General features: G+C 49.6%; 4 protein-coding genes across 4 annotated transcripts; 2 read left to right on the forward strand and 2 right to left on the reverse strand.

Moving 5' to 3' along the window:
* Nucleotides 1–94: 94 nt before the first annotated feature.
* On the forward strand, nt 95–700 carry Pdw03_0439 (Mitochondrial import protein Zim17, putative; the record flags this gene model as incomplete). Its single annotated transcript, XM_014674890.1, has 1 exon — nt 95–700. One exon carries the CDS (start codon nt 95–97, stop codon nt 698–700), a length of 606 nt encoding a protein of 201 aa, XP_014530376.1.
* A 396-nt stretch (nt 701–1,096) lies between these two features.
* Pdw03_0440 (HEAT repeat protein (DRIM), putative) lies at nt 1,097–8,953 on the reverse strand (the record flags this gene model as incomplete). The annotated part of the gene is made up of 1 exon (XM_014674889.1): nt 1,097–8,953. One exon carries the CDS (start codon nt 8,951–8,953, stop codon nt 1,097–1,099), a length of 7,857 nt encoding a protein of 2,618 aa, XP_014530375.1.
* A 370-nt stretch (nt 8,954–9,323) lies between these two features.
* On the forward strand, nt 9,324–11,099 carry Pdw03_0441 (Cwf19-like, C-terminal domain-1; the record flags this gene model as incomplete). Its single annotated transcript, XM_014674888.2, has 2 exons — nt 9,324–9,337; nt 9,392–11,099. 2 exons carry the CDS (start codon nt 9,324–9,326, stop codon nt 11,097–11,099), a joined length of 1,722 nt encoding a protein of 573 aa, XP_014530374.2.
* Nucleotides 11,100–11,975: 876 nt separating this feature from the next.
* Nucleotides 11,976–13,431, reverse strand: Pdw03_0442 (Sugar transporter, conserved site; the record flags this gene model as incomplete). Its single annotated transcript, XM_066099603.1, has 3 exons — nt 11,976–13,114; nt 13,214–13,242; nt 13,322–13,431. 3 exons carry the CDS (start codon nt 13,429–13,431, stop codon nt 11,976–11,978), a joined length of 1,278 nt encoding a protein of 425 aa, XP_065957330.1.
* Between the last annotated feature and the right edge of the window lie 1,502 nt (nt 13,432–14,933).

Below are 14,933 nucleotides of genomic sequence, written 5' to 3' on the forward strand. Positions count from 1 at the left end.
AGAAGTTCCTGAACAGTTTCTCGTTGAGTTGCAATATCACTATCTTTGAAATTATTCCACTGTCAGCTTCTAGAAACTTTCACACACTATCACCATGCGCCCTTTCACCTTGCGTCTCCGCCCATTAAATGCCCTTGTGTCGCAAGCGCAGTCATACACTTCTGTTACGCGCACACAATCCTTACGATTCCTCTCATTACCATCCCTCTCTACGCTCTCAGCTCGCCCATCAGATCTCCTCCCTTGCCCGCACCGCATCCTCTCCCAGACCCAACTCCGATACAACTCCCGCGCTCCTCGCCCTCTCACTGAATCACCCAAGAGCCAGGCGGAGCAAGAGGCTGAATGGGAAGCTTTGAACCAGGAGCGTCGCAAAAATGAGGAAGCCTACCGCATTACATTTACCTGCAAGCCATGTGGTCATCGCTCTGCGCACCGCATGTCCAAGCAAGGCTACCACCGTGGAACTGTCCTTATCCAATGTCCCTCATGTGACTCGCGCCATATCATGAGTGATCACCTTGGTGTCTTCTTTGAAAAGAAGACAACGCTAGAGGATATTTTGAAGGAGAAGGGTCAGACATTGACCCATGGCCACATGGAGGGTAACCTGGAATTCTGGGAGGATGGGTCTGTGAAGAGCTATGACTTGGAGGGTAAGGAGATCCTAGGAGCACGCGATGATGATAAATCGACTTGAGTTTATTTGGAGTGAGGTTTTTGCATGGATTTTTTGGTGAATTCGATGCATATCAGGTGTTTTGTTTGTCTCGTTGGGCATGTATATTATGGCGATGGAAGACTCTCTACTCCCAGCATGGCAGGATCCAAGCATCGACGAGAAAAAGGGTATACTAGGGATTTGGTACATTAGAAATCAATCATTTCGACTGAAGTTTCAGTTTACTCTCTTAAACATAAGGAATACAGCATGCATGTTGAAAAAACACGAGACTTGTACACAAGGCATCAAACTGTTCTTATAAGGTATATATACAATGCAAGTATAATGTAATAATCTATTCCACCATAACGCCCGATTTTTTGTATGCCAATAACACCATTTCATGAGAAATGCAAGTAAATGCCAAGTCCTCTACCAACCGCGTCTCTTTCCACGGTGCTCCAAGCCCTTCTCACGGCGCTTGTCTCTCTTCCGCTCGTTCTTCTTCATCTTGTCACGTCCGTATTTCTCAGGGTCGGCAACAGCATCGATGCGACGCTTGGCCCGTCGTCCTTCACGACGTTCCTTGATAGCCGCCTGGACCCTTGAAATCTGCTCCACGTACTCAGTGGTGCCGAGTTTTTTCTGGAGAAGATCCAAGACCTCGTGGCAGTTGGATACGAGAGACTTGTACGTGTTCTGGAAGGTATCATCCGAGGAGCGTGGCGCAGGAATTGAGGGATCCGTCAGATGCTGCAGGGGAATGAGAATGACACGGAGAGAAGGACGGATCTGATCAACTTCGATGTGGCGGATTAGCGCGGCAAGAAGCGTGATGGCAGCTGTCTTGGGAATGAGGGCGTTTGCTCGGCCGGAGATAGTTTCCCGTCGCAATAGGGAGGAGACCTGCTTGAAGATGTAGTGGATTGCAGATCTGTTATATTCCACCTTGGTTTCCCCCTTTGCTTGTCCATCAGCTTCACTGCCAGCATCCTCATCCTCGTCTTCGTCTTCGGATTCAACACTCTCGCCTGCTAGCTTTGGAAGTTCGAGACCGTTTTGGGAACAGCAACGTCCAAGGAAGACAGTGTTCCGCACACTCTGCATAGCCAGCTCCTCGGCAATGCCCGGGGTACGCAGACTACGGAGATTGGCACGAAGAAGGTGCAGCATAGCCGACTTGTCTATTGCGAGACCAGAACTTCCAGTCAAGGGAAGAGAAGCGTAACCAGCGACAGCATTTGTCTTGGCTAGATCAGCCATCCACAAGCCTACAAGGTTTGCAGCACATGTCTTGACCCATGCATGAGGGAAGAATAAGCACTCTTGAACGGAAGTCCAGATAGAAGCGCATGCCGGACTTAGAGCAAGCGTGGAAGCAGTCTTGCAAAGCTTGGTGAAAAGTTGCAGGGCATAGTAAAGAGCTTCCCAGTTACCATTTTCATGGTCATCAAGAACAGGTTGCATCAAGCCAGGGAGGATTTCGATGACGAAACGAGCCTGCTGATCCTTCTCGGTCTGCTCGGCCTCAAAGTAGATCCGCATGGCCTGCAATCCAATACTGCACAGAGCCATGTTGTTGGTTTGCTCCAACCATGACCGAAGGGGAGAAAGGATAGTCTTCAACTGCTCCCGGTCCGCACGGTTGAAGAACTCTCCTAGCAGTGTACCCGCTAACTCGCGGCATTCCGGCGACTCATCGTTCGCCATAGCGAGGACGATAGGCAGGAAGAAGGTGCTTATGATATCCTGTGCCAGTTCTGGGCCGGTTTTTGAAAGGAGTGCGTGCATCGCCTCCATAACTGACTGCCTTCCTGCCTGATGCTTGTACTCCAAGTTCTTGGCGAAGAAAGCAAGCTGTTTGGTCCAGCGACTCTTTGCCTGTGGGTACTCGATCAAGAAATGGACGTAGGTACCGCGGGCAAGATCCCGGGCAGACCGAGTCTGGTTCGTCACCATCATCGTTGCGATGTTGTCCATAAGCTCATACATCTCGGGAACGATGAGCTTCCGGGACATGACTGCGCGAATGAAGTTGAAAGTCACACCCTGGCGATCTGGCTCCTCGATGTCGGAGGCCAGACGCTTAAGCAAGTATGCAAGATGTCCGTCACGGAGCTTGGTATCATTTCGTTCACGCAGCATGGAAGAGATCAATTTCAGGGAGGCCTGTGCTGCTTCGGAGTTGGTGCTAGGAGACTCTTTGACTAGTTTTACTGCCTCAGTGAAATAGACGTGTGAGTTCTCGTCAATCTCTGGCAGCGGAAGCTTGATGATCGTGGAGAGCAAACGGAGAGCAGAGACCTTCACTTCTTCCTGAGACTGAACAAGCGCATCACCAATAATGGGAATAAAGCCCGACAAGTTAGAAGCTGTCAACAATGAATTGAATTTGCTGAGGATAGCACGAAGCACATCCAGCGAAAACCGGGTCAACTTGTAAACATGAGAAGATGTCGTACCCCTGTGCTCGCCCCGCTTGGCTCCTTGCAGTCGGATCAAGAACCGTTCCTCGTACCTAGTCTTAGGCGCAGCTGGACCTGCATCTGGGGCATTATCCCGATAGGCCTCTTTGATGACCTCGTAACAGAAGACCAACATATCACGACTTTCGGCGTCAGGGTTTCTTAAAAGACCGATACTGATTCTTCGCATGAGCTCATCAAGTTTGTTGACAAGTTTCGAATTGAGCTTCTCGCAAAGGAGTGCCTGGAGAGGCCTAACCAGGTTTGACAATTGGCTGATAGTTGAGACCTTAGCAAGAAGCTCCATAGAGTCGTAGCTCTTGCTGCTCTTGACCTCCTGCATTTTGCTGGTGTATCCTTCTGCGTCCTTTTCTTGGCCGACTGTGCCAAAGGTATCATCCATCACAACTGCAACCAGTTCTTTCAAACAGTAATCCAAGTCCCCTTGCTTAAAGTGATCAGTAGTGGTCACAAGCATGGAATGGACGGTGAATGAGAGAACGTGGAGCTGATAGCCTCGTGCGAGAACGTTGCGAAGTTCCTTGAGGATGTAGCCGAAATAGACAGGACCCAAAAGGAGAGCGAGCTCGTTGAGTGTTTTACGTGCAGTGTCACGAGAATCCTGTGCTTTACTCTTGAGGGTTGTGCAGACATCCAGAAGGACCGGAGGAAGACGAATAGCCAGTTCTTCTTCGGGGAGAATCTTGAGAAGCTTGACAGTGGTAATCGAAGCTGGCAAGCGCATACTCATCTCCTTCTCCTGCTTGTGGTGGATATAGTTGGTCAGGAAAGGAATGAAATTTGTGGTCAATTCCGTTGAAACCTTCGCAAGAGAAGGAACACTCTTGGCGAGCGTGCACATGGGCGGCTCCACAACATCCATCTTGTCAACTTCTTCATCGGTCTGGTTCTCTGTTCTTTTCTTTCTGTCCATTGCACTAGACAGCGCATCAGACATACGGCCCAGCAGTCTGAGGATATTTTTCTCTTTCTCAGGCTTGCTTGTCATGTAGCTGCGGTATCTCCGGAAGTTTGCTCGGAATTGACCCCATTCCAACCATTCGGAGAGAACACCAAGAGTAGCAACACCTTCAGCAATCAGGTTGTGGGCATTTTCATCAGCAGCATCCTCAAAGATAAAGTGTTCGATAAGAGGAATGAAGATAGTGCCCAGATTCGAAGCCTGAATGCTGCCTTGAGCTGCGTCTCCAGCCAGACGCCGCAAAGCACGTTGCCGGCGGTGCTGTTGGATATGGAGAATGTTGGTGAAGAAAGAGGCCTCCTCATCGTCACCGACGAGAAGAACGTGCATGTCATGCACAGAGGGTCTGGTGGGATTGAGTTTGACGAAGTAGCCAATGACAGCGACAACTTCAGAGCGAATAAGCTCAGACTTCTGCCGGATACCATATTGCAAAGACGGAAAGAGGACATCATTGATGAGGGTCTCCAAGTCTGCGTCTGGTTCAGTGGACGCTCTGTCGATGAATCGTCTCAAACCAAAGGAGGCGCTAGATCGGATAGCAAGCTCATCTTCATCCCTCAAATGGAAAAGCATATTGTAGAGGAGAGGTTTCCACTGCCTCGCGCTCAAAGTTTGAGACAGTTCGTCGCTGACTTTTCTAAAAGCTTGCAAACGTCTCGCATAATCGGGTTCGAGTCTTTTAGTTGAGCGAGAGTTTAGATCCGCGCACAATCCGGCAACCACCTTGAGGTTCTCATCGTGCGTAGCAAGAGCACCAAAGACTCGAGCCAATACTTCTCTGTTCGCATCATCCTTGAAGTAGTCGAACATGGAGCACACCGCATCAAACACTTGTTGGGCAAGCTCGACATCTTCCTTGGGGTCCCACAAGGGCAAAAAATGTTCGAGAATCTTCAGCAAACCAGACTTAGTTCTGGGGCTGACACGATCCACGGGCTGACGAAGCATGTATGTTGTGATTCCGACTAGGCTAGCGGTCTCTTTGGAAGATTCGACGCAAGGGGCGATCAGGGAAAGAGCATTGACTCCGGAGTAAAGAACGGGCTTCGAAGGGCCTCTCTTGAGGAGACGGCTGAGATGGAAGAGGGCGTGCTCCAGGTAGGGAGAGAGAACTTCAGATTTGATTTGCTCAGCTGGGAAGTCAGACATCTCTTCGGTTTCTTGCAAATTTTTGCCTGTAGACTGCTCAACCAACGGTATGAGAATCTCATCCAATATAAAGTTCTTCACTTCATCGCGGGCAGATTCGATCGCAAGACAGTCAATCACCTTAGTCAAGACCTTGTCGTTATGCTGCACTAGGTAGAACGCTGACCTTGGGGTAGCGGCCCATGTGGAGAACAATCGTAAAAGACCCGAAACACCCTGTGCTGTCTCAATAGGGAACTGATCCAGTCGGCTGTCAATCATCTCCTTAAATATGATACGGACGTAGGGAGTCCAATCGTTGTTCGGGACAATCGAGAAGACCAAATTAAGACAGCGAATACACGCTGAACGAATGTTTTGGAACACAGGCAAGAGGCGCTCATCAATGCGATCGCTACCTTCGTTGTAAATCGCCCGGCATGCTCGCACCAAACAGTAGACAACCACATCCATCGTCTGCGATGCAAATTCAGTCATACGAGTCTGAAGGGTCTCAAAGACAGTATCAATTAGCTTAAGCAGACCTAGCTGTCTTCTTGGGCTTGTTAACTCTTCCTGGAACGCAGTTGGATCGCACTCATTGTTTTCCTTGACAACGTGCACGTTTGCAAGAGGACCGAAGGAGAGCTGCATGAAAAGTCCAAAGTCGTGCTCCGAGAGGTGCGAGATGGTTCGAAGGATGGTCTTCCGTCTGCCGGCTTGGCCAGCAGCGGCCGAGCCAGCCTTAGATATCATTCGACCATAGAGTAGTCGAAGGACCACGGGAAGGAGAACAGCGCGGTGCTCTTGTTGAATAAGACTTTCTTCGTCGCCAACATGCACGAAAATAGCAAGCTCATCCTTGAATCTGGCCTCATCCAAGAGGTTAAGTAGGTTTTCCTGATACGGGCGCACATTCGGATCTTTCCAGGTGAAAAGAACCTTGAGCGCATGTTTTTGCAGGTCTGAGTTACCATGGCATAAGAGTCCTAGGACTGCCGCATGGACCTCAGGGGCCTTAAACAAGACAATGGGGTTGTGGAACCGCGCGAACAAAGCAAGCATGGACAATCGATCCCGGAATCCCCAACGCACTTGCACATCACCAGTCTCAGCATCTTCGGCCTTCGCCTCGTCAGTTGGGGGTACATCATCTTGGTCCTCACGCAATGCCCAGGACAAGAACAATGGCACAATCTGGCGCGAGCGTTTCTCAGCAACGCCCGGTGCAGCGTTCAGGACACGAAGTGCATGGGTTCGCGGGCAAGCGGGGAGGGTGTCTGCGACTGTGTGGTCCTGTTCGAATTGTTGAGATAGGATCTGATACGGATCCTCTGTGCTCTTGGTATTTGCGGTGAGTACTTTTTCAACCTTCGCAACATTGTAACACTGGAAATGGCTCTTGACGAAAGAGCTTTCGTCGTCTTCTGTTGGAGCATCGCTGGGCACCTCGGCATCCTGCTCTGATAGCCACTGGATCGACAAATCAGACACGATCTTCTCGCCCTGGGGATTCTCGCTAATAGTCTTCAATGCAGCAGCAGAGTCATCCCACAGTGGGGCCAACTTCTTCGAGAACAATCCGAAGCAAAAGTAAGGGATCAGAGTGGCCATCCATCGGCGGTGAGCAATTTGGGGGTAGAGAATCGCAAGTTTACGAATATGCATAGAGATGGTTCTCACGGAGTCCATTGTTAGTGGGCTCTCTTCGACTTCGATTGCCAATTCCAAGGGCGAGGGGTCGTCTTTGGCAATGCGAACAATCAATTCTCGTAGAAGCTGAAGAGATACCAGCCTCAGCCTGTGCGACGGGCTTGCCAAGTTCACGATTAAATCTTGGGCAAAGTTTTCCAGGGTGGGATGTTCGAGGTCCGCGGACTCTGGGAGAGAGGAAATGAAGGCAAGTGCACCCTCCAAAAATACTGGCAGGCGAGAGAATCTTGTGGCAGTGGCGATAATTGGTTTCAGGAGATTCGAATCAAGCTCTCCTACCTTGTTAGCAAGTTCGACATACGTCTTGAATCCTTGACCAAGGAAAAACACCAGACCCTTCGTCTGAGCGTTATTGCCTTCAGCTGCACCATCTTCGAACGCTGATAGGAGGTTACTGTGCAGCTTAAAAACCATCTTGGACAATGTGGCAGAATCTGCAAACAAAGAGATAGCTGTTGGAAGCTTCACCAACGCATTCAATAAGGCTTCATCTTTTGTGGGATATTCCAATGAATTAGTTATGCGAGATTTGAAGGCATCTGGGCAGGAAATGTAGCCAGATTGCAAGGTCTCGGAGGTGATGCAACCAGCCTCATGCAGGCGTAGCAGGGTGAAACAAGTCTCCCACTCTGACTTTTGCCACGATGAGTTGATGAACTTCTGGAAAGGCGAAAGAAGTAAACCCTGGAATCGTTCTGATCCCCACTCTGAGAATGTTGCGCAGAAGAATAGGAAATGTTTTGAAAGCGGGCCTGTGGACACCAGGTCCATAACAGGGCGAAGGAAAGGTAGCAACTCGTCCATGGGTGACATTTGAAGGGCGTATGCGACACTTGTAAGGATCTGTGATTTCGTTGTCGATGATACATCAGACCCCGAGACCTGTTGAAGTAGGGATACTTGGATCTGATGAACGACCTTCCAGTTCTGGATCCTGACACCCTTGCGAGTTGTCACAAGAAGGAACATAATACGGCAGCACTCCAAAAGATTGGGATTCGTGTTTGATTTTGAGCGATCTTCGATATAAGCCTTGACCGTGTCGAGGATAGGTCCGAAGGTATCGGGAGTCGTGGCGTGGACAAGACTGACGACCAGACCAAATATAACTTCTGCAGGATCATTGTGATTCTCACTAGTCGGCGGTATCTGACCTAGAACACAATTGAGGATATCCATGCCATTGGAGTGAAGCCCGTTGTTGACTCCCCTAATAGCATCGGAAAACATGGTCATCAGCCCTTCCCTGTAGTTCTCGGTATCCTTGTTGTCCTCGGCGGCTTTCGAGATATCGTCGAAGAGGAATGAGACTGCCGTCTCAAGCGGTGCTTTGTTTTTGTAATAAACAAGGCCGGCCTTTCTGATGAGGAACGACATCGACTCAGCGGCGAATCTCGCCACAAATGGCTTTTGTCGTTCTTTTCCGAGATATGGAGTCATGATACTCAACAACTGTCGCAGGTCGGGCACCAACAGACGAGAAAGGAATTTGAAGATCCATGCAAGACAGGTGAAACTCCATTCAACGACTTCAATATCGGGATGTGTTGCCGCAACGGACGACACCAGTGTCACTGCCGTAGCAAAATGTTTTTCGAACTTGACACCCAGATCCCGAGCAAATTGCGCAAGCAAGCTCAGCAACGGCTCCATAGAGAGCTGGTCTCTCTTTTCGATGAATTCCACTAAAAGACTCATAATCTTTTCTTCATGATACAGAACTTGCGCAAAGCTCTCGGAGAGAGGGTTGACACGTCGTACGAATTGTGTAAAGTTGTCTGAAAGATTCATCTCGAACCAATGATCGAGGGCCGCTCGGAAGTAAGAGGAAGTTTCGTCTTCATCTTCGCCGAAACTGGCGCGGCGCACGCGGTGGATCGGGTCGATTTTGAGCTTGGTAATGCGTGATGAAAAGCCCTCGAATCTATGGTTTTTTGTGGTTTCGGTGCCCGTTTTCAGGCGCCTGACAGGCTTTGATTTTGAGCCTGTCCCCACCATCTTGACGGTTCTGACGAGCAGCACTGTTCGTGAGAAAGGTACTGGTCACTTTTTTGGGATTGATCCGCATGGAATACAAAAAAGTTATTCGGGACGGTATTTCATTATTCCGAGACGGATATCTCCTAATATCACGTGCTGATAAGATGGCTCAAGCTTCCTGCTTTCGTACATATCCTGCATCTAGTCTCATGTAGTTGATCTCTGTTAGCACCTTTGGGCAGCTTGAGAGTTGGAAATTTTCTCATTCATTTCAGGGTCGTTCGTCTTCCCATCTCCACCTTTCCACCATCTTTTTATCCACTTTCCATCAAAAGTTTCGGTTTTTTTTTCCACACCCAACACAACCCACCACCAAGACAGACCTAAAATGGCTCCCAAATGGTATGTATGTTTAGGTCTGCGTGTATACCAGTCACTAATCCAATCAATGGGTAGTATTGTAATTGGCAGCTTGAACGGTCGAATACGGCCCGTGTTCACTAAGCTAGCCAAGCTGCAGCCAAAACAGGATTTCTCCTTTGCGATCATTCTTGGCGACCTCTTCGGTGATGGCTTGACTGAAGACGAACTTGAGGAAATTACCGCCTTAATAGAGGGGAAAATAACTGTGGCATGCCCAACCTACTTCACCCTTGGTAACCGACCGCTTCCCCCTCAAGTGGTCGAAAAGATTGAAGCAACTGATGAAGTGTGCCCCAACTTGTTCTTCCTGGGAAAGCGAGGAACCTTGAAGACAACAGATGGTATCCGCATTGTCGCCCTCGGTGGAATCATGGGAGAGGCAGAGGGGAGGTCTAAACCCGAAAGCAATGCTAGCGGCAAGTTCCAGCCGACATACAGTGAATCCGACGCTCGTGCACTGTTTGGGACTCACAAAACCGACATTCTTATCACCAATCAATGGCCGAAGGATGTCCGTCTAGGATCTAGCTGTGAGGTTTCTGGGGATGACGGGACTGTGCCATCTGAATTACAGTGCATCGCTGATGTCTGCGCGACTCTGAAACCCCGTTATCACTTTTCTCGGTCAGACGGTGCTTTCTTCGAGCGTGAACCCTTCTTTCACATGCCAACGGAGGAGGGTCAAGATGTCTACCCACTCACTCGGTTTATTTCATTGCCTACTTTTGGCTCGACGAAAAATGCCATCTATGCTTTTACCTTAGACCCAACAGCACCTTTCCCAAGCAGCATCCCCCCAGGCTCAACCATCTGCCCATGGTCAGCGGTGCAAAGCAGGCGCAAAACACTCCCAAGTCAAAATGAATCATACCAGCGCTACGCCCCCTCCGACAGAGATAGAGACCCGAGGCATCAACGCCGACACAAAGAACGCGCCCCTCCGCCAGGCCCCGAGAACTGTTTTTTCTGCCTCTCGAATCCTAACATCGCCACTCATCTCATTACCTCAATCGGCAATGACAGCTACGTCACCACTGCCAAAGGACCTTTGCCCACCAAAAATTTCTACCCCTCACTGGGCTTCCCAGGTCACATGCTCATCATCCCCTTCGAGCACTGCCCGACTATCGACCTAATATTCGACCCGGCCATCCGGGCCTCGACCTTCGCCGAGATGCAACGATACCGCGAATCCCTGCACCAAACGCTGAACGAGCGATCAGGGGGCAAGCTGGGGGCTGTCACATGGGAACTCAGCCGCTCAAACGGTATCCACACACATTGGCAATTCCTGCCGATGCCAGTAGAGAAGATTCGCTCCCGGCTTGTGGAAATGGCATTCAAGAAGGAAGCCTCGAATCTGGAATACTCGAAGTTCAAGACCGTGCCAAACCCCGACGAAATCCACAATCACCATATGATTGATTACTTCCGAGTCTTTATTTGGACGCCTGTGCCTAGCACTGAAGCTGAAGCTGAACCCGATAACTGGTCGTCACCCGAGCACAAAGGCGTTTGGAAGACTGAATCTGGAGAAGAGAACGTTATAATTATGAAAATCCTGCCGGAGAACCGATTTGATTTGCAATTCGGTCGTCGGGTTATGGGTAAGGTTCTCTATCTGGATGAGCGTATTAACTGGAGGGACTGTGTGCAGACGGATGACGAGGAGGCCAAGGATGCTGAGGCTTTCAAGGAAGCTTTCAAGAAACATGATTTTGCGATGGAGATGGAGGAGTAAACTTTAAGATCGGCAAGTTTCTTCTTCGCTTCCAAGTTCGTACATGACACATGTGTGGTGTGCGGATTAAGCGATCCTTCGATCAGGAGCGTCTTCGGAAGCTCCCCATTTGTGTAAATTACGATGAAATGTGACAAATGAGTTCAAAATTTACAGATTCTACGCGCAATGCACACAAGAGATACATTTGTGCCCATATTCACGCGTCTTCCCAGGCCGTCTCAGCTAGAGATGGAAAATTACGGGAATATGCTTTGAAAATGCCGCCAACAAAGATTCTAGCGATGCCAACGTGTCGGTCTACACTAGGATGCTCGATTCTAGGATGTGTGAGCTTCCGAAGGCAGCCTGACAGTGCTCGGCCCGAATCGCGATCTCCTCGATACTTAACGCCAGATCCATGATCCATATATTCCGGCACGAGGTTAGTCAAGTGGCCATCCGTTGTTGTTACTCCCCTCCCCCAGGGTTACATAGTACAAACCCAACATATCCTAATCAAAAATCTTGAACACTCGTAACTCGAGATATCGTCAATTGTAATCAAGGTGAATCAAAGGACGGGACATTTACTGCTAGGCAAAAACGCGCATTGTGCCCGAAAAGCTGCTTTATAAGACTATCAAACGAGTCGACCGAAGACGATTCAAGGATGCAAAAGAGTGCAGTGAGAGAAATGATGAAAAACTGAGACAGCTCTTTAATTCCAAGCTAAATTTTAGCCCAGGGTCATGTATGGTACGTAAACATGTGAGATAAAGGAGGACAAATGCAACCTGAGAATGGTATCAAAAAAGGAGGAAGAGAAAAGAGGAAAACACTTAGAACTTGGAAACGTTCTGTTCATAAAACCGCCTCGATCGACGAGGGTCATACTCAAAGATTGCTAGAAGTATTGACCGTGGGCCTTTTACCGCTTTGCAGCAGACTGGGAGGCCTGGTGTTTTCGGGATAGGGCATGGGGGTCGCATTCGCGTGAGGGTTATAGGTCGTGTACCCTGAAGGCGAGGAAACCGAGAAAGCATGAGGAGACGAGGAAGGAGCACCGGGGGAGAAGGCGCGATATAAAGGCTGGGAGGTATGTGTTGGGGGATGCTGGCTAGAGCCGAAAGAAGGCTGGCGCTGAAAGCCTGGTGCTGGGGCCGCGGCCGTGGAATGATCTCTCTCCGAAGATGAAGAGAAGGCCATTGGCACGGGGCTGTAGTTAGTGTGCGGCTTGTATGCAGTCACGGGCGAGGGTGCGGTCACGACGTGGTAGCCATTTCCTGCGCCATAGGAGTGGTCGTCATAGGAGGCTTGGTTTAGTTGCTGATCGTAAGGGGCGTGGATTGGTGTATCGGGAGAGCGCGAACCGTAGGGGTCGTGCGCTGCGGCGCCATAGTTAGGTGCTAGGGCTGAGATACCCGGCGAGCGCCTCCCGTACGGATCTTGACTGACAGTCCACGCTGCTGCTGGGCCGGGCGAACGTCTTCCGTATGGGTCCTGGGTAGCAAGTGCCACCGAGCCCGGGGATCTGCTCCCATAAGGATCAAACACCGCCCCGGAGGAAGGCATGCCCGCCGAATGATGACCATAGGGGTCTTGGATGTAATCCAATGCTGCTACTGGGCCAGGAGACCGTCGTGCACGTGGATCGGTAGGCCCAGATCCGCCGTATCCTACGACAGCCGCGCCGATGGCTAGGTTGGGTGAATAGTCCGAGTAAGCGGCACCAGAGGTACCGGCAGAACGCCTTAAGTCTGGGGGATTCAATGGCTCCAGTTCGACGTCGCCATGATTATTTGGGCATTCAACACGCTTGTCAACGGCACCGGCCCAGGTAGGCATCTCAGGCAGGGCGTCCTCATTGATATGAGAATCCGGAAACTTGGGCGCATCAAAATGCGCAGTCTGTTGCGCACCACTATATGCGGGTGGGGCTGGTGGCGCCTGGTAGACCGGATTTGGAGCCGGTGGTGGAGGCTGGTGGAACGGAGGGTCATCAAAGTGTCTAGGCGTTTTGTCTCTGCGCCTGCCTGATGGACAGCAACAGCTGCAGCAGCAGTTGCAGCATTGGTAGCCACAACAGAGACAATTGAAGATGCAACCTATTACCGCAAGTAGAATTATCGAACCGACGATGATACCAACGATGACGGGCCACCTTGGGCCAATTATTTAGCACCATGTCAGGTTGTGCGCCAATGGCAAGGGAGGGTGCGCAACCCTTAGGAAGAACTCACTTGCAATACGATTTGGCCATACATCTGTCCCAGCTGGAAAAGGTACTTGGAACGGACTCGAGATCACTCGCAATGTCTCGAATCCATAGTGTAATATTTGCATGACTCATCTTGGAAAGAAATAGCGGATGCGGAAGGCGATGTAAGGAGATCTTCCAATTGCCAACGGCTGCAGAACAGCCTTGGGAAAGATCCTTCCAGTGTGAGTGAATGGTGCGAATGATTGAGATGATGTACAACCGTGCTGGGTGTGGAGGTACCGAGAGGGGGCGGAGCGCGAGTCCGATTACAGCGATAATAGAGTAGATGCAAAGTCACACAGTAAATTCAACATTTTGTGAGCGAAGATGTAGTAAATAGGTGCTGGTTCAAGACGGTGGATCGAACAGGCAGCAAGTTACCAAAATAGAATATTGACGGATAAAGACGAGATGGTCCCTAGAACAGGAATCCAAGGATGTAAAGGCTTTAGGCGCAGGGTCACAAATTGATTCTGGCCAACTGGGCTCTGCCTTTGTGAGAAGAGGCTTGGAGGAGCTTAGAGGAAAAGAGTGAGATTACTGCGACGGGAGACGACAAGGGTTGACAGGGTTGACAGGGTTGACCGGGTTGACCGGGTTGACACACATCCCCATAGCCCTTGACCTTTTTCCGCCTATTACAATCACCAGAGATACTTAAAACGACAATCCTCAATAGAAGATGTCGATCATTTAGAAAAGAATTTAAGAAAACGGAGGTTGTTTTGAATCAGATTTTTTTTTTTTCATTCTCACAAAAAGGAAATCAAACATTTGTGAACTGGTGATCTCCTCCGATTACCCTTTCCAGACCATTAAAATTCCAGGAAACACATCCAGAGAAAAATTGCCGGTACACAGGCAATTCTCATTATGTACAGCTGTAAAGCCATTCTCAATGCAATATTACATCCTCATGATCCTCCGCATAGCCCCAATGATGCTGTTCAAAGAGGAGAGGTATCGGGCAATGCATTGAAATACAAATGCTCCTGGCGAAGAAGACAACCAGTGAAGAGCCTGGCGCTGAGCATGGGGGATGTGAATTTTGGTACAGCGTGGAATGTCAATTATTCCACAGTAGAAAATCTGTACAGAGAAAGACCAAATAGTGGATTAAAGGGCGATAATGGTGTCAAAAGAAGGTTCGGAGAGAAAAGGAGATGCCAAAGAGTTGGCAGGATGTTGGATGAAAATCGTTGTTGGAGGGGGTATTGTTGTCGAAAAAAAACCCTCCCAGTAGAGATATGGGAAAATGAAACATCTGGCGATGATAGGCCATCTTCGTGCGCATTTTCGGTTCTGAAGGTGCGAGGTCGTAAGTAGACATATGAAATGAGACACTCAGATTTAAAGGAGTCATGGCGGTTGATAACCCGAGGAAGATCGTGGGCGATGGTCATGGAGAGATGTGGCCACATGCCACTCAAAGGAAATATTGGATAAAGCACGAACCGGGCAGGTAAACCAGGCCGGCGAAGGAGAGGACGACACCGATAGCAGGTGTCAAAGAGATGAGAAATTGGTGAAAAACGCAGGTGACACAGCAGGACTGAAATGGTCGAAAGAAGTTAAGAGGTAAAGAAAAGAAA

The sequence above is a fragment of the Penicillium digitatum genome, chromosome 4 (assembly GCF_016767815.1).
Source record: "Penicillium digitatum chromosome 4, complete sequence".
Taxonomy (NCBI): Eukaryota; Fungi; Ascomycota; class Eurotiomycetes; order Eurotiales; family Aspergillaceae; genus Penicillium; species Penicillium digitatum.